The sequence below is a fragment of the Nipponia nippon genome, unplaced genomic scaffold (genome assembly GCF_047370975.1).
Source record: "Nipponia nippon isolate SJK-2023a ecotype South Korea unplaced genomic scaffold, ASM4737097v1 scaffold_5, whole genome shotgun sequence".
Lineage (NCBI taxonomy): Eukaryota > Metazoa > Chordata > Aves > Pelecaniformes > Threskiornithidae > Nipponia > Nipponia nippon.
The window spans coordinates 58185695-58208748 of NW_028262369.1; the positions used below are offsets into that span (position 1 = coordinate 58185695).

At 44.7% G+C, this 23054-nt stretch overlaps 1 protein-coding gene across 14 annotated transcripts in view; it reads left to right on the top strand.

Annotated features, from left to right (window-relative positions):
- The window catches only part of HDAC4 (histone deacetylase 4), a 269534-nt gene that overhangs the window by 204937 nt on the left and 41543 nt on the right, over nucleotides 1-23054 (top strand). For all 14 annotated transcript variants that reach the window (XM_087731761.1, XM_087731766.1, XM_087731763.1 and 11 more), the window contains 3 exons: nucleotides 1707-1893; nucleotides 8085-8218; nucleotides 19044-19164. In XM_087731761.1, the coding sequence (XP_087587887.1) occupies nucleotides 1707-1893; nucleotides 8085-8218; nucleotides 19044-19164 (442 nt within the window). The remainder of the gene's footprint in view (nucleotides 1-1706; nucleotides 1894-8084; nucleotides 8219-19043; nucleotides 19165-23054) is intronic.

The window sequence follows — 23054 nt, forward strand, 5'->3', positions numbered from 1 at the left end:
TTGGTTCTTTGTAGAAGATTGTTTGGTTCTTGGTAGTCACCTTATACTACTCTAAGGGGGAGAAGCTAGGGGAAACCAGCTCTTGAGGATTTGCTACATAAAGAAACCTGCAGGTAAAGTCAGTGCCATCCTTCCCTGGAGTCGCTGTGTCAACTCAGATGTCCCAGGGAGGAGAATCTGGATCACCTGCACAAAATGCAGTCAATGCATTTGCAGCTACTGAGCCACTTTCTGTTTGTTTCTTTGGGAAGACAAAATGTGTCTTAACGTTTTTGAGCACTAAATACTAGGAGAGAATTTTATGTTTTAAAAGAAATTGACTGCCCCAGAGAAGGGCTGGATACGGAACGAAGGATGAGGTTCATTGGAAGGAAGGGGGTTCCTTCTTCAGAACTGGAGATCCCAGTGATTGCAGCTGTGCTCACTTTTGAGGGTAAACCTCAGAGGCCTGTGGATTGCAAATAATAAATCCAATAACAACATAGCATAGCATAATCTTCCCGATTACATGGCAGTCTCCCTGTTGTGGTAGCAGTAACGAAGGTGAGAAGGTTGCAGTTCTCTTAAGGTATCGGCGCTCTGCTCATCTTTGCAGCCCTACAGCATCTGACTGTACCTACAGCCGTGCGTAACCCTCGCATGGGATCTGCAGCCAAGAGCAGATTGCTGTAGCCATGCCAGGGTGTAGCACTCTGAGTAAATCCACAGCCCTTGGCTAGGGAAAGCAGACTTGTGGAAGGCTTGCAGTTGCAGCGTCTGTAAATCAGGTGCAAATTGGTTGCTCCTTACAGTCATTTGCATCTCGCTGCCGTCTTCCCAGCACTGCAGAGCTGACTTGCCTGTCCCACACGAATGTCGCTGGCTGTTGCATAGAGACTGCATTTTTCGTTCCTTATTGAGCAGCATTATCTTCATAACAGTGCTGCCTTGAAAGATCAATGCCATTGCTAACCATGCTTGTACAAAGTGTTATTTGATTTATACAGTCACGTCTGAGCCTCATTGCCTTAGTAAATAAATAAATAAATAAAATGTAACATGCTGCTAATGTAAATGTAACATGCTGGATCACAGTGATACTGTTCCTCTGAAAGTTCAGCCTCCCCCTGCCCTAGTCCTGGATGCATGGTGACTGCAAGACTCACCTGAGGAGTCTTAAAAATATCATGTCCTCTGCAATTATTTTGCCTCAAAGAGGAGAGTGAATAAATAGAGGAAATGGGAAGGTTGTTAGGCTGTGGTTGGAGTGTGGCAAGCTGGAAGAGTCGTCCCTTCTGACCAGGAGCCTGTCCAGCTGATGGTGTGGCTGCACAGAGAACCAGCTCAGTTGAAAAATCCCTCTCCTGCCTGGGGTCTGGCTGAGCTGGACTCGTTCCCTGGTCTAGTGCATCGCACTGTTAAATACACCACTGCAGCGGGAGAGAGGCACAGGGGGAGGAAGACGTGGCCAGACCCAAGGGGAGGATGGGGCTTCTTCTACTAATGACCTTGCCAGCATGCACCAGCTTCAGGGCTGTGGTTTGAACACACTGCACTTGCCTGACTTCGCTCTAGAAATGTGCACATCTGCATTTGCTGCACTTGTGTGCATTCGCTCATTTATCAGGGAAAGGAGTCCAAGCCTGCGAACTTTAAAGGCTCTTAAAAACTCTTTTATGAAGGCACCACACAGACTTTCAGCAACTGCCTGCTTCTTTTCCCTGCAGCAAGCCCTTCTGTTGGAGCAGCAACGTATTCACCAGCTGAGAAACTACCAGGCGTCACTGGAGGCAGCTGGCATGCCTGTCTCTTTCGGAGGGCATCGGCCTCTGTCCCGTGCACAGTCCTCTCCTGCCTCAGCCACCTTCCCAATGTCCGTACAGGAGCCACCCACTAAGCCAAGGTTCACAACAGGTAATGTTTTGGGGCACTGGGGCTGTGGTTATCATTTTGCCTTATGTTGTGCCTTTCTGCCCTGTGCCTGCAAAGCCATCTGTTTGGGGCCTGCGTCTCATCTGCGTTTGGGGACTCCATAACATCCTGTCTTCATGAAGATAAGATTCAGTCGTCTTCCACTCTGTTGTCCTGCTTCTCCCTTCCCCAGAGGGACAGACACCTTACAGTCCAGACAGAAAATAACCTGCAAAAATCAATAGAAGCATAGCACAGTACTTTAATTATGTCTTTCCAGAAAAAAAAAAAAAAAAGGACAAGTCATATGCTGTGACAAGGCTGATTTAGATGCAAGGCGGAGAGAAGCAATGTTATTGAAAAAGGACAGCATGCCAAATGCAGTATCTATTGGCTGAATTTTCTGCACCTTCTCCAGTCCCTGCGCAATCTCATGCCATAAGTTATCCACCCTGGGCTCTGTGCCAGCCTACTCCTCCTGAAACACAGTCTCTTCCCGAGAGTCTGTCTGTGCCTGTAGGTTAGGAAAAGTGAGGTGGGTTGATTATTTCAAGGTGTCACGGTGCAGAAACAGGCTGAAGAATGTTTTCTTACCTGATGGGTCTTCATCTCGAAGAAAAATTATGAGTGCAATTCTGCATTTGTCTAGTGAAAACCAGAAATGCAAAAAAAGCTGTTAATCTCCCCACAAAGGTTAAAGGTGAAAAATAATTGTTCTTCCTAAATCCTGACAACCAACTTTCTTCCACCAAAATCCGTTCTTTCTCTTCAGTAGCCTTAGTAACAGATGAAAGTTAATTTATGTGCAACTTTTCGAGCCCTGTGTTGGGTGATTAGGCGGACTTATTTTGAAGTCCGCCTTCTTCCCCAAATGTCAAGCTCTATTTTGTGAATGAACATTTTGCAACGTGATGTGTACCCTGGGAAAAGGAAGGGAAAAAAAAAAATCCAGAACGCCCAAATAAGAGCAGCTCATGATTTTGTTTCTCTTTCACTTACCCATTTATTCTTATTTAACCCACACTTTTTGCATCATTAAAATCAGCACTGTGAATCGGGTTTCTTTTCAGACACTGATGATATAGTAATAGTGATATGTTAAATATGACTTTGTTCTTCAGCTGCTAGCTGCAGAGTGGGAAGCATGTGTGGTCAGCTCTGTAAAAGCCCAAGCAGTATCCCATTTTTGCAAATCAGCCCTTTAAGTCTCTATTTGTTGTTAATATTGAAACCTTGAATTTCAGCAAAACTGCATTTCTAATGCAACCAGTTATAGCAAGATTATTCTAGATCTTGGTTTTTGCCAGGGATACAAAGAAGGGTAGTCCTCTGGCTTGTGATCAAACCAGATGAAACTTGAGCATCTAAGACATTTAGACCCAAACCTTCGTGCTTTAGAAACAAGGAAGCCCAGCCCTACTTTAAGAGATTATTCATTCCTTCTCTTTCTTCCCTTCTCCTCCTCTGGTATTTAAGTTGCCTTGTCAATCATACACAAGACTTTGAACATACAATAACATTTCCTACCAGAGGATATAAGTTTAACTCAGATACGTGCCCCTAAATTTCATTTAAAATTACAGGTAACAGTAAGAATGTGGATTTTGAGAACTGTGCTGCTTTAAAAGGACACTTACAATGTTATGATTTATTTTTCTTGGAGGCAGGGTTTAAAAACAAAAAGGTGGCTTAAAATAAGAGGTGGAATATCACGTTGCTTTTATATAGCACCAGACAATCCAGTGCGATGATATGCTTCATGTATTTCACGTGTTAAATATCCTTTTCACAGCATTTATCCATGTTAAGACTCCAAGGGCTTGGTTTTTCCATTGCCTTCTGTCTTGTGCAGTTCCCTACCTTTATGCTAGGTGAATGGAGGAGGAAAAATACAATAAAACGCTGTCAAGGGAGGAAGTGTTAGGCATTCACTGGCACTAATAAAGGTGGAAAGCATAAAAGGCGAGACCTTTATACTAGTCCTATAACTAATCCTTCAACTCGTGTAATGGTGAAGGACTAGTTTAATTGACCATCACTATCTGCTTAACAGTGGCAGAAAAAAAAGAGCCTACTACTATGGGCACGTAAACACAGAATGGAAGGGCAGGCATTTCAGCTGTTGAGCATGTGTGTGTGAGTTAGATTGCTAATGTTTTCTTGAAGTTGTCCACGGCGTGTTGGAGATTGTGTTTTTGGAGGTGGATACTAAAGCTTAATCACTAGGATTGAACTATTCTTTGAAAGGCAGGAAATTAGTGTCTTGGGTATTTCTCGAAGCAAGCAGAGCTGAAGTGCATCAGGCTTTTTTTTTTTTTCTAGGAAAATCCATCTGTTTGATAAGTGACTGCTTTGAAGACTGATCCTAACATGATTTGCACTTTGGATTTCAGAGAAATTAAGATTTGAATTGTTGTGATCATTTTGTGAGAGGGCTGGAAAAAACAAACCTCATTCAACGGCCCTAATGAAGCCAACCATGATCGCTTTAGACACAAATGTGGCTCTTAAGAGATCAGACAAAGGAATTGTTCATCACTTTCATGTTCAAGATATCATATAGAAAACACTAATGCTTTCTCTGGACAGAGTTAGGACCAGACAGCTGGAAATTCTGGGGTTTATGTATAATTTATTTTCCTGTCTCTGTCAGTGACCAGTACCTGAGACTTCAAAGGTGTAGGGAAAGAACAACATAATACACCTCTCAAACATGATGTGCATTACTCCACATGAAAGTGAAAACAGTGCCCTTCATGACTTCTTCAAGCAATCAGTTTTATGTCCCGAAGCATGATGTTTAATTTTCCTTCCTACTAGCATATTAAAGAAAGCTAGTCCTTGAACTTGCCCTCGCTAGCACAAGTAGCCCCTTGACTTTAATGAATACTTCTGTACACACTGTTCTACACACTTGAATAAGACTTCTCAGGTTAGGCCATTAATTTGCATAGCTCCAATTATCCAGTCTCTGATCTCCTGTAAAAAGGGTTCCACAAATTATTCTGATGTTCTGCATTAAAGTATTTTTCATTTCTGATGAAGGCATTTATTGTCTCCTGTATGGAGCAATACAATTATCTGAACCTCAAATCATATGTTTGTTCTGCCAAGAAAAGCGAGTTGGTTATGCTTTAGTGCTGACCTTTAAAAATGATTGTTCTCGTGTCTGAAAGAGTATTGCTTCCAGCATCACTTAATTTAACTTGTAATGGCCAATATAGTTTCATATTTTAAGCTTAAATTGCCAAGCTTTCCTTTGTGTGTGTGTCTTCATCTGAGCGTCCCCAAGCACAGGAAGGAACTTGGAACAGTTCTCTTGTTTCCAGTGGTTTAGTTTTTAAAAAAGAGAAATGTTGGGTGACGTGTGATTACAGTACGGAATAACTTCATTGAGACACTACCATTATCACTGAGTCACTGGGAAAGGAGAAACTCTATAGATCAACCAAATTGTCTAGGCATTGCTTTACCTATGTACCTGGAGTTGCATCATGATAGTTTTTCAGGAGTTACTATTTAAAGCTTAAAGACTTGGGGACAACACCCTTTAAAAAGAAACTTGCAACACGGATTCACATATCAACTATTTAAATGGTCTTAGAGCCCTTCCAACTTTGCAGTGCAATCAGTATAATTCACTGTCAGCTCCCAAGTAGCGAAAAGACTTGTTAGAGCATCAGCATTAAGCATCGTCTGGGAATCCAGGAGGTGAGCAAGAAAAGACTGCTTAAAAAACACTGCTTGGAAATGCTTGGTTTTTTTCCAGAAACTTATGAAGGTATGGCATGAAGTAGCGTCAGATTTATCTCCAGGTTGGAGTGTCCTTTGCAAATGAGGTGCAGCTTCTTGTTCGGAGCTTTCCTATATTGTATTTTACTTCTCCCATTTCCATCAGTGAATTCTCTGATGCACTCTCCTGCCAGTGCTCCATGTGGTGTGGTTTCCTGTTGCCCTTCTCTTTGGCCATCACCTGAATGCCTCAATTGCACCATCTTTTAGTCCTTGGTCTCTAAGGTCAGTGCCCTCAGAGGGTGCAGTCCTGGCCCCGCTGATGCCAACAGCAGAGTGCCTGTCAACTGAAGGGGCCCAGGCTTGCACCCAGACAGGTCAGCAGCTATTTGATGAATGACTTGCTGCTTGTACTTCTTTTTGTTTACATTCAAGGCTAGTTGTTGACTGTGAATATATGTATGCTGAATAGATACACATGCAGCTTTTGGCTTTAAACCTATAAAGCCTAGTTGTAGTACCTGTAGATGTGTCTGGAAATCAGAGAAGGCAGAACCACTTTTCATTCTTTAATATGAATGATTTAGCCAAACCTAGTGCAGTCCCATATGGTCTAGGAGGACATCTACATGGGGTTCTTTTGGGTAACGAATACTTTGTCAAAATGCATGATGTCCCTTGAAGATGAGTTTCCATCAAAAATAAAATAACCTAAGGCAAGGTTACCTCAGACCTTGCACTAGTTTAAATGAACTGAGACTGGGGAGTTCTCATGGACAGCCAGCCTTACCATTGGGCTACAGCTTCTTCTCAGGTGACATTTACAGTACTTTCCTTTGCCCAGCAGCTCCTACTGAAGTTTGATGCTGTGAATCAAACATGGGAGACCTCTGCAGAGCTTTGCAGCATGATCTTATTTAACTGAACTTTGGCTAACCCAAAGGCAGTCAATTAACCAGCACTCTGTTCTCTTCCTAGAACTGAATGTGGTTTGAGTTTTGCTGTTTTTTTTTTCTTTGCACTCACCTACTGCAAAGTGAGGAACTGCCAGATACCTCCCCTAAGGCTGAATACCTGAAAGTGTCAGTGCCAGGGTTTGCCTCAGAGGGGAAAGCCAAATTTTTCAGTGGCAGAACATGCCTACACTCAGTCAAAAGGTCTGATTGCAGCTTGAGCCAAGCTTGGGTACACGCAGCAGCATGGCGCTCAGCTCCAGGCTACATGTCCATGTATGTTCTCAGAGGCTGATTTCTTACAAGCCCCTTTGAACTCCATTTAGTTGCAGATTGTGCTGTTTATCGGTACTTGAACTGGCTACATGAAAGCTCCTTGAGCTGTGTTCACACCGCCCACCACAGCATAGGTGTGCTCATCTGGGATTTTGGAGGAGCGATATCAGTTGGAGTGCAGACCCTTTAATGTCGGGATCTGGGAACAGCTCCTGCCTTCGCTGCTAATTCAAAGGCTTTGGATTCTCGTCAAGACTTTTGATTTGCAACTTTATACTGTGCTTTCAGACAGATATTTCTTGCAAGAAACCTCACTCCTTGGGAAAAAAAAAAAATCCAACCCCTTTTGTTCTGTTTTCTGGCACTTCTGTCTGAAGGGAACAGTAGATTTAAACATTTGAGTATGTCTCTCTTGCTTAAGTGAAAAAAAGGTCTTTTGTCCCCAGGACTGCATAGCTGTGGAGGACCTGCTGTTTTCCTCCAGTGGAACATTGGCTATGGAATCATAACTCCCCTTCCAAAAACGTACCCAGGCAACTCTGGAGCATGAATCAAAGTCTCCTACGCTGTTGTCATGCCATAAATACTTGGTAATGCAAGGGGATTTAGCTGCCTGACTCCCACGTTCAAATGAAACAACACTGCTAAATACCTACATATTGTGCTGAATAATTATGCCCAAGCGTGTGCTAATAGCCTTAATTAGCATGTTGTCAAATAATGTTGATGCAAAAGAATTCAGCACAGTCTATTTTATGAAATGTAGTGCCTGCTAACGACTTATTCCTTCTGGTTTTTAATCCCAAACCCTAGAGTCGTATTAGCAGCAATTATAGAAGTACCCAGCAGAAAAGTTGCAAGTCAGTCCCCTCCTAGATAAGGTTCCTATGCCGGCACCTCTGTATTCATACGGATGCTTTCAGTTGTCAGCTCCTTCTGTCACTGTCACAACTTCAGCCTGCAGAGATGTTGGTGACTAATTTCTTTCCCATATCCATTGAGGATTTCCAGGGGAAGGGATCATTGCAGGTTTGGTACTGTCTCAAAGTGGCGTGATGGATTTTCATTTCTTAGAGCTCTGTGGCTCCTGGTTAAAATACATAGTGCCTTTGTCTAGAAGTTATCAGTTGAATATAAAGTGCTATGGTAAAAAAATGAGGTTTTTTTCCCATATGTCTGGCAAAATTATTTTATTTTTTTTGACTGAGAGCAATTTTGTAACCTCTGCTGCAGGCCTTGTGTATGACACCTTGATGCTGAAACACCAGTGTACCTGTGGAAACACAAACAGCCACCCAGAGCATGCGGGGAGGATCCAGAGCATCTGGTCCCGGCTCCAGGAGACGGGTCTCCGTGGCAAGTGTGAGGTAATAAAAATACCAGTGAAGGGGGAGGTGAGGTGGTGGGCCTGCGAGAAAGGGAGAATTTGGATTTGTCTGGTTGATTTGACTGCTGGATTGTGAGCATTTTTGAGGGGCTGATTTTTCATCTGAACAATAGCGTATGTACCGAACTTGCAGCTTGGGCTGTTGATTGCTACCTGGATGTGCAAACTTTATACTGCATTCTGGCTTGAGATTTTTATAGCTCCAGCTGTTGGCAATGTTTCGCCATATGTGTTCTAAATTTAATCCATTCCTAGATGACTGCTTATGCTTGCGTGTGTGCCTCTGTCAGGAGTACTTTTCTAGTGATCTGATTTCATTGCATTGTGATGACTGTTAGAAATGTCATGAAACGCTGGAGAACGCTGTTGCCTGATGTTGCAGTGAAGCTGCTTCTGTAATTTTCGGTCCTATTCCCTGTAAACTGGAAGTCCCTGCCAAGCATTGGATTTTGAAGCAGCCAAAGATAAGAGCAAGATACAAGGTTTTGTTATCACTGCAATCATAACAACAAAAGCTGTGGAGCAACAAGTTTGTATTTCTGTGGTTTAATAACTTTTTGAATACTCTTTGATAACTAATGGTCAACCTATAGTGAAGATACTGTAAAAGGAATGAGGGTAGGAAGACATAACTAAGCACTATTCCGTCACAAGAGGTTAAATTAATTGCGTTGGAGATACGTGTTTTAAGAGCAAGGCAAACTAATATAAAACTAAGATAATTAAGATACTGAAATAAAAAGACTAATGATTAATAATGGTGATTAATAATTATTATTCATAACTAATAGCAGTGATGATAAATTAGCGTGTGTTCATTGGTTCTTTGAGCATCTGAGGGAACTGAATCACACAGTATATTTCAGTTATGTCAGCATCTGGCTAGAAACATTTTCTGAGCAATCAGAAAAGACATCCACGTGGTGGCAGCATTGCCGTTGGGTAAAGTTCCCCTTCATACCCTTATTTATCCCTGAAGAGAGCAAGGAAGAACTTCAAACCTGTTTCTGTCTATGGAGACCCATTTAATTTAACTTGGGGATTATTATTTGGGATGGAAAAAAAAAAAAAGTACCCCACTGCTATCTAGCTCCTCTGTTCAGAAGCAGGAGTTAAATCATGCAGTGCTAATTGCCTTGCCTCCTAGAATTGTGTTACAAGTGTTCTCTAATGTGTGAAGTTCTTCATTGTATGATCCCAGGTTATTTTCCTTTATTAGGTATTTTCAGTTGCTCTCACGATTGGAGTTCTTGATATTCACCTGCTTTCCACCTGTGTTTCCCTTCTGACCATTGGTGACATTCATCCTCATGTTGACTCTTCCCTTTTCAGAAAACGATAAATACATGATGTTAGCTTTCTGCCTTAATTCCAGTGTTTTCTTCTCTGGCTTTCTTCAAGGTCTGACCTGCCATTTCAGGATAACCAGCTGCTCTAATTGTGCTTGCTTCTCTCTCTAGTTAGCTTTCCTTGCTTCTCTCTCTCTCTCTCTAGTTAGTTTTCCTTCCTCTCCACCATCTCCTGCTCATGCCCAGACCTGTGTTAAAGTTTCCTTCTTTATTTTTATCTTTTCTCATGGGTTTGATGGGCACAACCTTTCCCTGTTTCTCCATCTCCTTCCTACCTCCACACTTCTGTTCTTGATAGGGTTTTTTCTGGAGCCACTCATTCACTTTCCAGTGTCCTTGACTGATGTAATTCTTTTCAACGTTGCAAAGCCCTTTCCTGCCCTTCAGAGTCTTTCTGAAGCTCCTCAGTTGGACCCTGTCTATCAGCGAGCAAAGTGGAGGACCGTATAGGGTTTTCCTTCAGTGAAGATTACTTCCACATCAGGTGTGCTTGCATGGCAAGGGGACAGCTTTTTAGACACGAGTGATCTCTGCTGCTAGGCTGGAGCATAGGCGTGAGCTGTTGGCATTGCTTGGGATGATGGACTTGTCTCCTTACCCCAAGGACAGAAACGCTGTAGACTTAACATGTAGAAAGCTTCATTCTGTGGGACATATTCCATTATACGATCGATTTAAAAGAAGTCTGGCCTAATAATTATGATTACTTTTAATAATTATATTACTCTTTCAAATCCTTGTTGCCTATGCCAAAGCTCCATGCAGGACAGCATGAGCTGTGCCCTCTATCCGCACTCACAGTAGTATGCGTGTGACTCACAGTAGTGTGCGAACTTAGACGGAGCTCTTTATATGAGGATGGTGACACTTACTACCAATGCAGCCTGCTATGTATCTACGATTTTTTCATGGATTATAACTGCTCCGTCTGCATAGCAGCCCTACAGGCACTCAGAAGGAGGTGAATATTTTCAGAATTAGTAGTAGTTCTGCAGCGAGTTAGCAGCAACACTTGGATTATAGCACTCAGAAATTTGCCAGGCTGTACACTTAATTTTTTCCTGAGCTCCTGCTTTATTCTATATATATTTTTTTAGCTGGTCTTGCTGATGGATGCATCTGTGCATGCTCATTTTTATCTTCGCTGGTGCAGGTCTGTTGTCCTCTGCCTCAGGCATTATAAGCCAGTTAAGTAAGCCCAAGGGCCTGAGTGAAAATTGTTTGTGATTATGAAGTTTAATCCATTTCTTACAACTCATATTTGTAAAAGTACAGCTTGAACTTTGACATTTCCTTATCCTCACGTTTCCCCTTCCTTAACAACCCTTTGCTGTGGTCTGGGTGTGGGTATAGTTTGATTCTGTTCATTGCAAGTAGTTGACACAGATTAAAAACACAGTGCCCTGCATAGTAAATAATCCTGTACACACTGTATGGGATCAGACAAGACTCTGCTGGATCCCTGTCCTCTTCCAGAAGGAGTTTAACAGCTCTTGCTCCCCCCACAACAGGACGCTGAAAATAAATCCCAGCTCTGCTTTCTCATGCAAGCTCAAACAATTCTCAGTGTCTGTCTCCTGGAAATGTTCTTTTGGTGTTTCTGTTGCACACATGCCCCAAGCCAGAAAAGGGCTTGCAGATAAATATTTTTATCATGCATCCAAACAAATGCTTGCTTTGAAATTTCAGAACCGAACTAAGTGAAAACCTGTTTTCATCAGGCAGCTGAGAGGCTCCTGGACAACCTGCCAAGTGCTGAGTTCTTACCATTTCTCTCAGAGGCAATAGAAGTGATCCAGAAGGGGCACGAATATTTTTAGAACAGAAAATAGCACATTGCTTCCCCCACCCTTCATTTTTCAGTGGTGAAACAGATATGTATATGCTAAAAGTTGTCCAAAAACTGTTTTATGTCCAGCTGAGGGGAAAATGTGTGCCAGATTTGTGGTGTGATAGGTAAGAGTCTGGCAGAGTCACACAAATTTAAAGATGACCCTTTGGAGTGAAAGCAGTTGTCCAAACTTAACGACAGCTGCGGTTTACAGTATTGCTTGTTTAATTAAGTTAGCTTTATAAAATACGGCAATAACGCTGCTGTACATTCAGAATTTAAAAGCAACAATTATACTAATTGAGGCAATCTCAATAAAAGACTCTGCCCCCCAAACGAAAACCCGCAATCACGGTATAGTATAATCCTCCCAGCCTTCATCAAGAGCATGAGGAAATCAATAGGTTTTGCTGTGTGTTTCAGAGGTAATCAAATCCCTGGGCTGCTCGACCAGGATGGGGAAGAATGAGTTCCTCAACCAGGGTCCGTCTCCAGGCACGTCTTGGCAGCAATCCTGCCTTGTTTAAAGCATGAGGACTGTTAGTTCAAGGTTAATTGCAGCTGTGGAGAACTGACATGAAAAACCAGACCCAGGGCTGGGCCGCGTGTAAGAGCAGAGCCATGTCCACAGCGTTCCTGGCACAGCATTGAGTGGGTGTCTGGTTGGAGTGCAGAATGGGTCTGGGCGGTGAAGCCTCTGGAGAGCCACTCCATGCCCAAGGTTTCCCATCACAAAGCACAGAGGACATGTGGAAGGTGGTGGCAGTGGTACCTGGCAAGTCAGTCTCTGGAGAGAAGCTTTGTAGCCGTTTTCATGTCTTTTTGTGGCTTTTTTGGGGCCGCAGTTGGGACAAGACCTGGCTTGCGGTCACTCAAGATTCATATCCTCTCCTGTTGAAACATCATGGGGTGAAAAGGTGAATAAAATGCAAACTAAGAGACTAGGAGGTTTTTCTTTGTCCAAAATGCAAAGGAAAAGATGGCTCCGAGGAAATGGATGAAGAGTGCAGAAGGATGCCTATAAGGGGGAAGGGGATAAAACCAGGCTTGCTAGGGATGAGCTTAGGGGTGACATGCCTGTGTTGGAGAAGAGGTCAATATCCCAACTGAAGCGCATTTACACCAATGCACACAGCATGGGCAATAAACAGGAGGAGCTGGAACCCATTCCGCAGCAGGAAAACTTTGATGTGGTCGCCATCACGGAAACATGGTGGGATGACTTACACAACTGGAGTGCTGCAATGGATGGCCACAAGCTCTTTAGAAGGGACAGGCTAGGAAGGAGAGGTGGTGGGGTAGCCTTGTACGTTAGAGAGTGTTTTGATTGTCTAGAGCTCAACGAAGGTAATGATAAGGTTGAGTGCTTATGGGTAAAGATCAGAGGGAAAGCCAATAAGGCAGATATCCTGGTGGAAGTCTGTTATAGATCACCCAACCAGGACGAGAAAACAGATGAAGTGTTCTACAAGCGGCTGGCTGAAGTCTCGCAATCCCTAGCCGTTGTTCTTATGGGAGACTTCAACTTACCAGATATCTGCTGGAAATACAACACAGCAGAGAGGAAGCAGTCTCGGAGGTTCCTGGAGTGTGTGGGAGATAACTTCCTGACGCAGCTGGTAAGCGAGCCAACCAGGGGAGGTGCCCCGCTGGACCTGCTGCTCACGAACAGAGAGGGCCTGGTGGGTGATGTGGTGATCAGAGGCTGTCTTGGGCACAGGAACCATGAAATGATAGAGTTTTCAGTTCTTGGGGAAGTAAGGAAGGGGGTCAGCAAAACCGCTACCCTGAACTTCAGAAGGGCAGGCCTTGGATTGTTTAGGAGTCTGGTCAGCAGAGTCCCTTGGGAGGCCGTCCTGAAGGGCAAGGAAGTCCAGGAAGGCTGGATGTTATTCAAGAAGGAAATCTTAAAGGCACAGGAGAAGGCCGTCCCCATGTGCCGTAAGTCAAGCAGGAAGGGGAGAAGACCAACCTGGCTGAACAGAGAGCTTTGGCTGGAACTCAGGAAAAAAAGGAGAGCCTACCACCTTTGGATGAAGGGGCAGGCGACTCAGGAGGAGTACAAGGATGTTGTGAGGTTATGCAGGGAGAAGATTAGAAAGGTGAAGGCTCAGCTAGAACTCAAAACTCGACAAAAGGAGGGCCAGGGAGAATCTCCATCCTTTGTTGGATGCGGAGGGAAACATTGCCACAAAGGATGAGGAGAAGGCTGAGGTACTTAATGCCTTCTTTGCCTCAGTCTTTCATAGTCAGACTGGTCATCCTTGGGGTTTTCAGGCCCCTGAACTGGGGGATGGAGATAGGATGCAGAATGAAGCCCCAGTTGTCGAAGAGGTGGCAGTCACCGACCTGCTCCTCCACCTGGATGCCCACAAGTCCATGGGGCCAGACGGGATCCACCCGAGGATACTGAGGGAGCTGGCAGAGGAGCTTGCCAAGCCACTCTCCATCATTTATCAGCAGTCCTGGTCAACCGGGGAGGTCCCAGATGACTGGAAGGTAGCAAATGTGACGCCCCTCTACAAGAAGGGTCGGAAGGAGGATCCGGGGAACTACAGGCCTGTCAGCCTGACCTCAGTGCCGGGGAAGGTCATGGAGCAGATCATCTTGAGTGCCATTACGCGGCATGTGTGGGACAACTGGGGGATCAGGCCCAGCGAGCATGGGTTTATGAAAGGGAGGTCCTGCTTCACTAGCCTGGTCTCCTTCTATGACAAGGTGATCCGCTTAGTGGATGAGGGGAAGGCTGTGGATGTTGTCTACTTGGACTTTGGTAAGGCCTTTGACACTGTCTCCCACAGCATTCTCCTGGAGAAGCTGGCTGCTCATGGCTTGGATAAGCGCACTCTGCGCTGCGTTAAAAACTGGCTGGATGGCCGAGCCCAGAGAGTGGTGGTGAATGGAGTCCAATCCAGTTGGCGGCCGGTCACGAGTGGTGTTCCCCAGGGCTCAGTGTAGGGGCCGGTCCTGTTCAATATCTTCATTGATGATCTGGATGAGGGGATCGAGTGCACCCTCAGTAAGTTTGCAGATGACACCAAGTTGGGTGGAAGTGTCGATCTGCTGGAGGGTAGGAAGGCCCTACAGAGGGACCTGGACAGGCTGGATCGATGGGCCGGGGCCAACTGCATGAGATTCAACAAGGCTCAGTGCCGGTTCCTGCACTTGGGTCACAACAACCCCATGCAATGCTACAGGCTGGGGGAGGAGTGGCTGGAGAGCTGCCTGGCAGAAAAGGACCTGGGGGTGTTGGTTGACAGCTGCCTGAACATGAGCCAGCAGTGTGCTCAGGTGGCCAAGAGGACCAATGGCACCCTGGCTTGTATCAGGAAGAGTGTGGCCAGCAGGACCAGGGAGGTGATAGTGCCCCTGTACTCAGCATTGGTGAGGCCGCACCTCGAGTACTGTGTTCAGTTTTGGGCCCCTGACTACAAGAAGGACATCGAGGTGCTGGAGCATGTCCAAAGAAGGGCAACGAAGCTGGTGAAGGGTCTAGAGAAAAGTCTTATGACGAGCAGCTGAGGGAGCTGGGGTTGTTTAGCCTGGAGAAGAGGAGTCTGAGGGGAGACCTTATTGCTCTCTACAACTCCCTGAAAGGAGGTTGTAGCGAGGTGGGGGTCAGTCTCTTCTCCCTAGTAACAAGGGATAGGATGAGAGGAAACAGCCTCAAGCTGTGCCAGGGGAAGTTTAGGTTGGACGTTAGGAAAAACTTCTTCACCAAAAGGGTAGTCAGGCATTGGAACAGGCTGCCCAGGGCAGTGGTTGAGTCTCCATCCCTGGAAGTATTTAAAAGATGTGTAAACATGGTGCTTGAGGACATGGTTTAGTCTTGGCAGTGCTAGGTTAATGGTTGGACTCGATGATCTTAAGGGTCTTTTTCAACCTTAATGATTCTATGATTCTATGATAAAGCAGTGGGAGAGGAAAGGTGGTGTGGTGATACGAAAGTCAGGTTTTGTGCAGAGAGGCACGAAGGAAACAGGGTAAAGGGCCAGCTAGTTCATCGGCGTTAAGAAGCCAACTCCTGAGCTGAAAAGCCAGGGTTTAGCAGCCAGGAAGGAGGTTAGGCGAGGTGTGAGGCAGGTAATATGGAGTAAGCAAGCTCAATAGGCAATGCAAAGCCTCAAAGATAAGAGTATCAGGACTTAAGAGCTCTTAGAAAGCAAGGAACTGCTCAAATTAGGAGTGTGGATGGCAGGCTGAGCTGTAGACTGAGATACATGTGATGGGTCTGGAAACAGGAGTGAGGAATATGTTTTGTTCTCCAACTTTATTTTGGTGAGATTTAATTCATTTTCATGGTGTCTTTGTGTTAGAGCCAAGGACAAAGCTTGTGGCACGTGAGCTGGGAGATGGGAAAGGTGGAAAAGCATCTCAAGCATAATCTTTTCTAACCAGGCAATGCTTGCTGTGATGTTTGTGATGTATATTTGTTTCAGTAAGTAGTAGCTTTTTCCTTGAATATGTTTTACTTACAACAGAGTTCTCCGTCACAGTTTCCGTTCGGTTACGGGTGTCACACGGAGGGGAGGGTAGTGTTGATGCCCTCCTAAAGAGCAGAGAGCTTGAATGTCTTGGTAAGGCCACCTACTTCAAACAGGAGCAGCGCTTCCCCATCCTGGGGACCTGTAGCTGTTCGCATTCACAAAGGAGCTGGCGCGTTATTGCGACAGGCTGCCGTTCTTCTGGTGTCTTCACGTAATGCCAAGAAATACAAAATGCTATTTCTGCGTGTCCCCTAAATGTAGCAGCTGAAAATGGGTCAGTACGTCTTGTTCAAAGGAAAAGAGTTGGCATACGGGTTAGAGGAAAGCTGTAAAAGCCTTTAAGGGGCGACTGAGGCAGGCTTACCACAAAAAAGAAAGACAGGATAAAAGTTCAAGGGGGATTTGCCAGATATTTCCATCCCTTCTGGGTCTAGCATTTTTGTGATTATTGCCTCTTTAATGGGATACTGTATTTTTGCCTCGTCATTAACCTCAGGAAATGCTAGGTGGTGGAGCAGAGCATGGAGAGAATGAAAGAGGAACTGGTGAGCAGAAATGCAAAAATTAGGAGAGGCAGAGTGCACAAGCGCTCCTGCCGTGCTTTGATTTCTGCTGCCTTACGCCTCAAATGGTTTTACAAAGTGATTTCCTGTGTGCTTTGCAGCACGTGATGGAGGCTTATGGTGAAAGTTTGAGACAAAAAAAAAATCCCTCGAGTTTGTTCTGCAGACCATGCTTCAGAGGTGGAGGTCCTGCAGGCCCCATGCCCGTGGCTCACTCCACCCCGGGATGCTCTGGCTCGGCCAGGCTGCAGCCCGAGATGGTGGCGCGGTGTGAAAGCAGGCACTGCGTGGCTGGAAGTGCCGACGCCTTTGAAGCATCTGCATCTTGTCTCTAGCGCTCTCCTGCAAAGTAAGCGGCACACGGCAGTGCTTGAGCGGCAGCAGCTCTCAGGAGCGAGTGGCACAGTTTGACCTTCCTTCAGAACAAGTTTTCCATTTGAAAGTCTATTCTTTTTAGCAATGCGATTTCTTTTTTCCCCCCTTTTTTTCCTTTAAGCTATCCATTTTTTTTTGTTTGTTTTGTTCTCATTAGAAGCTCTGCTTCTCCAGGAACATGGAAGTCTTAAAAAAACAACTGGCTTAGACAAAGCCAGGGTGAAGGCTGTGCAGGAGGTGCATGTATTCCTGCATAGGCTGCGCAGCAGGATGCTCGTTGCTGAGGCTCGCATCTTGGGTGACCCTGGGACCTCTACAAGAGGCTTTCAGAACTTTCCAATATTTTGCTGTTAACTATTTATATTTTAGTATTACTATTGCAGAGAGGAATAATCCTGTTGTTTCTTCTGTAGGAAACAATCCCCCAAAATGACAACTCCTTTTAAAGTGATTTTGTCCAAATCATGACAAAAAATCATGAAGTAATGCTAAGCCATATATAATGCTACTTTTTTTTGTTTGTTTGGAGGGGAGGAGTATCATGGTTTAACCCCAGCCGGCAACTAAACGCCATACAGCCACTTGCTCACTTCCCCCCGGTGGGATGGGGGAGAGAATCGGAAGAGTAAAACTGAGAAAACTCATGGGTTGAGATAAAGACAAGTTAATAGGTAAAGCGAAAGCCGCATGCACAAGCAAAGCAAAACAAGGAATTCATTCACTACTTCCCACGGGCAGGCAGGCGTTCAGCCATCTTCAGGAAAGCAGGGCTCCATCACACATAACAGTTACTTGGGAAGACAAACGCCATCACTCCGAACATCCCCCCCTTCCTTCTTCTTCCCCCAGCTTTGTATGCTGAGCATGACGTTATATGGTATGGGATATCCCTTTGATCAGTTGGGGTCAGCTGTCCCGGCTGTGTCCCCTCCCAACTCTTTGTGCACCCCCAGTGTCCTTGCTGGTGGGGTGGGGTGAGGAGCAGAAAAGGCCTTGACTCTGTGTAAGCCCTGCTCAGCAATAATGAAAACATCCCTGTATTATCAACACTGTTTTCAGCACAAATCCAAAGCATAGCCCCATATTAGCTTCTATGAAGAAAATTAACTCTATCCCAGCCAAAACCAGCACAAGGGATGTACATGCATGTTTCTGAAGCAAAGCAATCCTTATTTCTAAATAACTCCTTCCTTCCACTCTCTCATGTCCACTTCTGAACTTACCCCCAACCTCAACACTTTCTCAACTCACTGCATATTTTCCCTGCCAGCATTTCAGAGGCAGTCGCAAGCTCCCAGTTAAAAAGGCAAGGTATTTTTTCCGCTGCCAGGAGTTCGTTGCCTTTTCTGGTATACCTGATACCCCCCTGATGCCATCTGCCTGCTGGGGAGCACTGGCTCCTGTGCATCTCCAAGTAGCGCTTTGTTCTTACAAACATATTTTCGATCACAAATGGGTGATGGCAACAAAAGATAAGCCCCAAAGGTATGCTGGACCCCTATGACAAAAAAAGGGGATAAGATCCCCAATTTGTAAAATGTGAAGTTGAGTCCTGCTGAAATTGGTGAAAGCTTTGCCGTGATCTTCAGTGAAGCCAGGATTTTGACTTCGGTGTGCATCTGCACTTCTGGGTTTCAGCTGGCAACAAAAGAAGGAGTGAGCTTATTTGTACCATACTTCCAGCTTGACATGCATCATTATATAAGAAAACAATTTCCAACCGTATAATCTTGTGGGATTTCCAAGATGAGTTTTAGAGCAGAAAGTTTGTAACTGACTCTTAATTACTTGAAGTTTGGAAAGCAATGTTTTGGGAGAATTTTTTAAGTTAGCTTAATAATTGTGGAGGGGATGTGTCGGGGGTGGTTTGGGGGATGCATTTTCAACAGTGTATCGCTTTATAATGGCTTATAATCGAAATCCTGAATATTCAGTAGTCGAGCAATACCCGTGTAATTTAGCAAATGCTCTGCAGTAATATTTTTAAAACACAAAAAAAATCTAAAGATGACTTTATATGTCAAGCTAATATTTTGAATAAGAGATTAAACCAAAATCTGTCTTATGATTAATTTTTTCATGTAAGAACCCATTTTAGTCTTTTATTCACTGTCTTTATGATTTGCTGAGGAAAAATAAAAGTTCTTTAATGAGAGTTAAGCAGTTAATCAGTGATTTCATTACTCCTTTCCTCTTTTAGTGCATTCGTGGAAGAAAAGCAACTCTAGAAGAGCTGCAGACCGTTCACTCAGAAGCCCATACGCTGCTGTACGGCACAAATCCTCTGAACAGACAGAAACTGGACAGCAAGAAACTTCTAGGTATTGTTCCTTGGGGGGGAGGGCTGTCCCCTTCTGGACCTCCAGCACTTCGGCTACTGTCTTCAACCCTGACTCTGGCAGTCACTTAGCAGTATGAAAGGTGCAACATGGGGCTCCCTCCGTCCTCAGCTCTAGGCAATTCCCAGGAGGATTCTTCCCACTTCCATTTCATGTCTGCTTGAGAGCGGTACAAGATACATCTCCCTTTCTTCAGGTAGATCCCTAAACCCTAGATAGCTAAAACTTCCTTTCTTTGATGTCTTCAAAACCTAAAAGGACCCTCTCTGAGGAGGAAGGATCATTCAGAGTCTATTTTATCCTTGCACACTCTTGCTCTGCATGTTAGAAAGTTATCCATTGCCAAGTAGGAACTGGAACACCCTACTAAGGACCTGTATCTGCAGCACCAACCAGCTGCATAGACATCAACAAATAGCTGTCAGTTTTGTATGGATAATCTGCAAGAAAGATGCAGGAGCCTCTTAGATAGTCTTACATTTGTTTAATTTGGAGTAAGATTGTTTATCCCTTTCACTGGAGACTGGATCTTCTTGAAACAGGGCTGCATCTACCGTAAAATGTGGACATTTTCCCTGCAAAAAATCTAGGAAGTTGTTCAGATAACCAACCCCACCCCATAACAACCAAACCACGTTGATTTTAGCACCTTACCTCTGTGGAGACATCATCTCCCTTTACTTTGTGCCTTTTTGCAGCAGTAGGTGATAAGCTGGAGGGGCAGTTTGGGAAGTTCTCACATGCGGATCAGCAAAAAGACAGTTCTGGAACGTAGAAGTCGAGAAAGTTTATTTTGGGATTAGCTAGATATAAAAAGAGGATTAACTTGATGGCCTGCATGATACAGTAGTCGCAGCAAAAGAGCTGGAAAGATTTTGCAACATATTCAGTATGTACATTAGAGTCCCAAAGAAGAAAGCTATTAGCCAGTTGTTTAAACACACAATTAGCACTGTATTTATAGCTAACTTAGCACCTCTTTAAAACCCAGAGAAACAAAAAATAGACAACTCTGGCTGAATGATGGTGCAATTAGTGTGTACAGTTTAAAGAATGTATGTCATATCCTTGGTAGCATAAAACTCTCACCTTGCGTAAGGTGTATCCACCCATCCAAAGAAGGGGCGTGTAAATCCTCCCCAGTAGGTCTCAGAAGGCTCCTCATTTGCAGTTGCACCACCTTCACACTGACTGATTTCTCTGCAAATTCTTGACCTGTAGCGCTGAAGGTGTGTGAGGACATGTGTGCTGACCGTGTGCTGCGGTGGGATCCAGGCAGTCCTCCAGCATCTGACCCATTGGCTTCATCAGCCTGGGGCAGGTAGGGTTAGCACCCTGCCTCTAGTAGTGGCCATCATCTGCATGGGGGGGCTGAGTAGGCAGTGGGTCACCCTAACCCCTCTCCTTTAGGAGATATCCCTTGCAAGATATGTTTTTAGGGTGGACTGTGATAACACTGCACGTTGCCTGCTCATTCAAATGTCAGGTGCTCTTGAGATACTTTTCCATTCCCACTTTAACTCTTGGCACAATCTGTATCAATAGTTCCACAGATACTTTTGGAGATACAAACAGTTTATTTGGTTAGTATTGGATTTGGGGATGCCCAGGTTTTGCTGAACCATTCCTGATGGTTTGTTTAGAGAACCTGAGGGAGGAGAAACTCTTGCTTTGCCTGTGAATACTGCTGTAGTTTTGCTGTGTCCCCCCATGTCTATTCTGTAGAGATTAAGTTCATTCCTCTAGTGAAGAGAAACAATTCTAATATCTGAGGGTATTTCAGTACAAAATGTTGCCTATTTGGGTGTAATTTGCAAAGATGACCAAGTTGTCAAGGAGCAATGTTCTAAGACTAACCTGTTTGTGGATGTTAGACTGGAGCTTGGTTGGGACTATACTTGGGGCTCTAGCCATCCTCCAAAATGCTGCCAAGCAGCTGTTTTTTAGCTTCCTGAGGCTGCAGCCGTAGGCAGGACGTCACGTCCCTAGGGTCTCCAGTGGGAAGGGCTTTCCAGTAGCTCTTAGCTGAGCTTGGACCTTGTTTCCTAAACCCACTTGGCACCTTTTTAGCCTTGAGCTATTAGCAATGGAACTCTGCCAGCTCACATGACCATCTTTGCCTAGACAGCAGTGGACTACCTCTTCCCACTGCCTGGCTGTCCTCCCATTGCATGTGGAGCTGTGCATGGGCCGCAGCTGGCACTGACACTCATGCCAAGCACCAAGCTTGGAAGAAGAGCAAACAGCTTCACCATTCAGTGTGGCTGCCAGTCATCCCACCAGGCAGGAGAAAATAAGTTGACAGCTTGACAGGTGGGGGTCCAGAGGGACAGCACAGCGAGCCAAAATGACAAGAGGAGTGAGTCTGGCTGGGATGTCTGCATAGCACCCAGGGAGTTGTTCTCCTTTGGGAGCAGGGCAGGAACAGCGATGCTGGCCCTAAAACCAGTTTCTTAACTTGATGGCTTCTACAGTGTTGGACCTGAGCAAGGGTAACAGCCACTGATGCATTGGGAAAACCTCCCTGAAAAACCTCAGTGTGTGCATTTGTGTATAGAGCTGAGCAAGCTGTAAGGAGCCCCTTCTTCAGCCATCCTCTCCCGTTGAGAGTTGAAAAGGCTTTTAAATTTACAAAATGGCTTTGTGGGGTTCTTTTAAGTATGTTAGAGGGTAAATGTACGGCAGGTTTGAAGTCTGAGACCAAAGCTTCATGTGAGGCTCACATATGCAAATGTGAGTTTGTTAGACCTAAGTGTCTTGACGTGTACGATTGTGATGGGGTGGCTGACTCTGTGTAAACTCTTTGCCTTTGATATGTCTATGAGGAAGAAAAAGCATGAGAAACCTCAGCCTAAAAGGAAGAGCTCGTAAAGCTGGGGGATGAAAACACGGGATGTTTCTTTTTAAGCTGCTGCAAATGATAAGGGGGATGTCCCTTCATCTGGCAGTTCTTTAGGAGAAAGCGGGAAGGGGCTAAATAGTACAGGTTTTTCAGAATTGCAAGCAAGTGTTGTTGTGGCTCTGCTGGTTACTTGTACTTCTGCAGTTGTCCTGTAGCTCGTTACTTTTAAGTCCTACTCCTTTCTCGAAGAGTACCCTTCTTTACACATGTAGAAGAAGAGATTTGCAACAGAAGCCCACCATTGATGTTGAAGTTACTTTCCTGAGAGGACCCTGAGCATCACAAGGATCTGCTTTGCTGTGTTTTATCAGACAGGTTTGAAGGTGGTGGCCTTCAAGGCAGGTTGTACAACTCTGCCCCTGGAAGTGTTGCTAAAGCCCTTGAAAGTCTGAGGATGAAAAATACGAATCCATCTCTCGTTTGATAGTGTAAAGCTTTGGAACCTGTTGAACAAGTTTAAACTTAGGCAAATAAGGCTGCTTTTAATTTGTGGAGAGCAATCATAAATTGTTGTCAAGAAGATAAATATAAAAATAATGGGTGGATTAGCAGTGAAAGATGTGACAGGAGGTCCGAGGCAGGATGATCTAAGAACTTTCATGTGGATCTAATCAAAGAATGAATCTGGCTGTGCACTCAGATTAATAATACAGATGCATTAACTCCACTTTCAGTCACAGGGGTAATGTATGTGTCTGTGATGCGTTTGACACCAGCGTGGTCCTCAGTAACGTCTGTCTGCTGTCATGGCTAATTCACACTCTAAAAGCTGGTGGTTAGCATTTAAGGGAATTTATTCTTTCGGTATAGACATGACCAGAAAAAGAACCTGGTTTGGTGGGGGGAAAAAAACACTCAACCCAGTTTATTTCACTGTTAGCTTTCATTAACTTTAAATAGGTCTCAAGCAAATGAATCTCAGGCAATGTACTCCAGATCTTTTACAGTGCCTGAATGCATAGATTTCCTT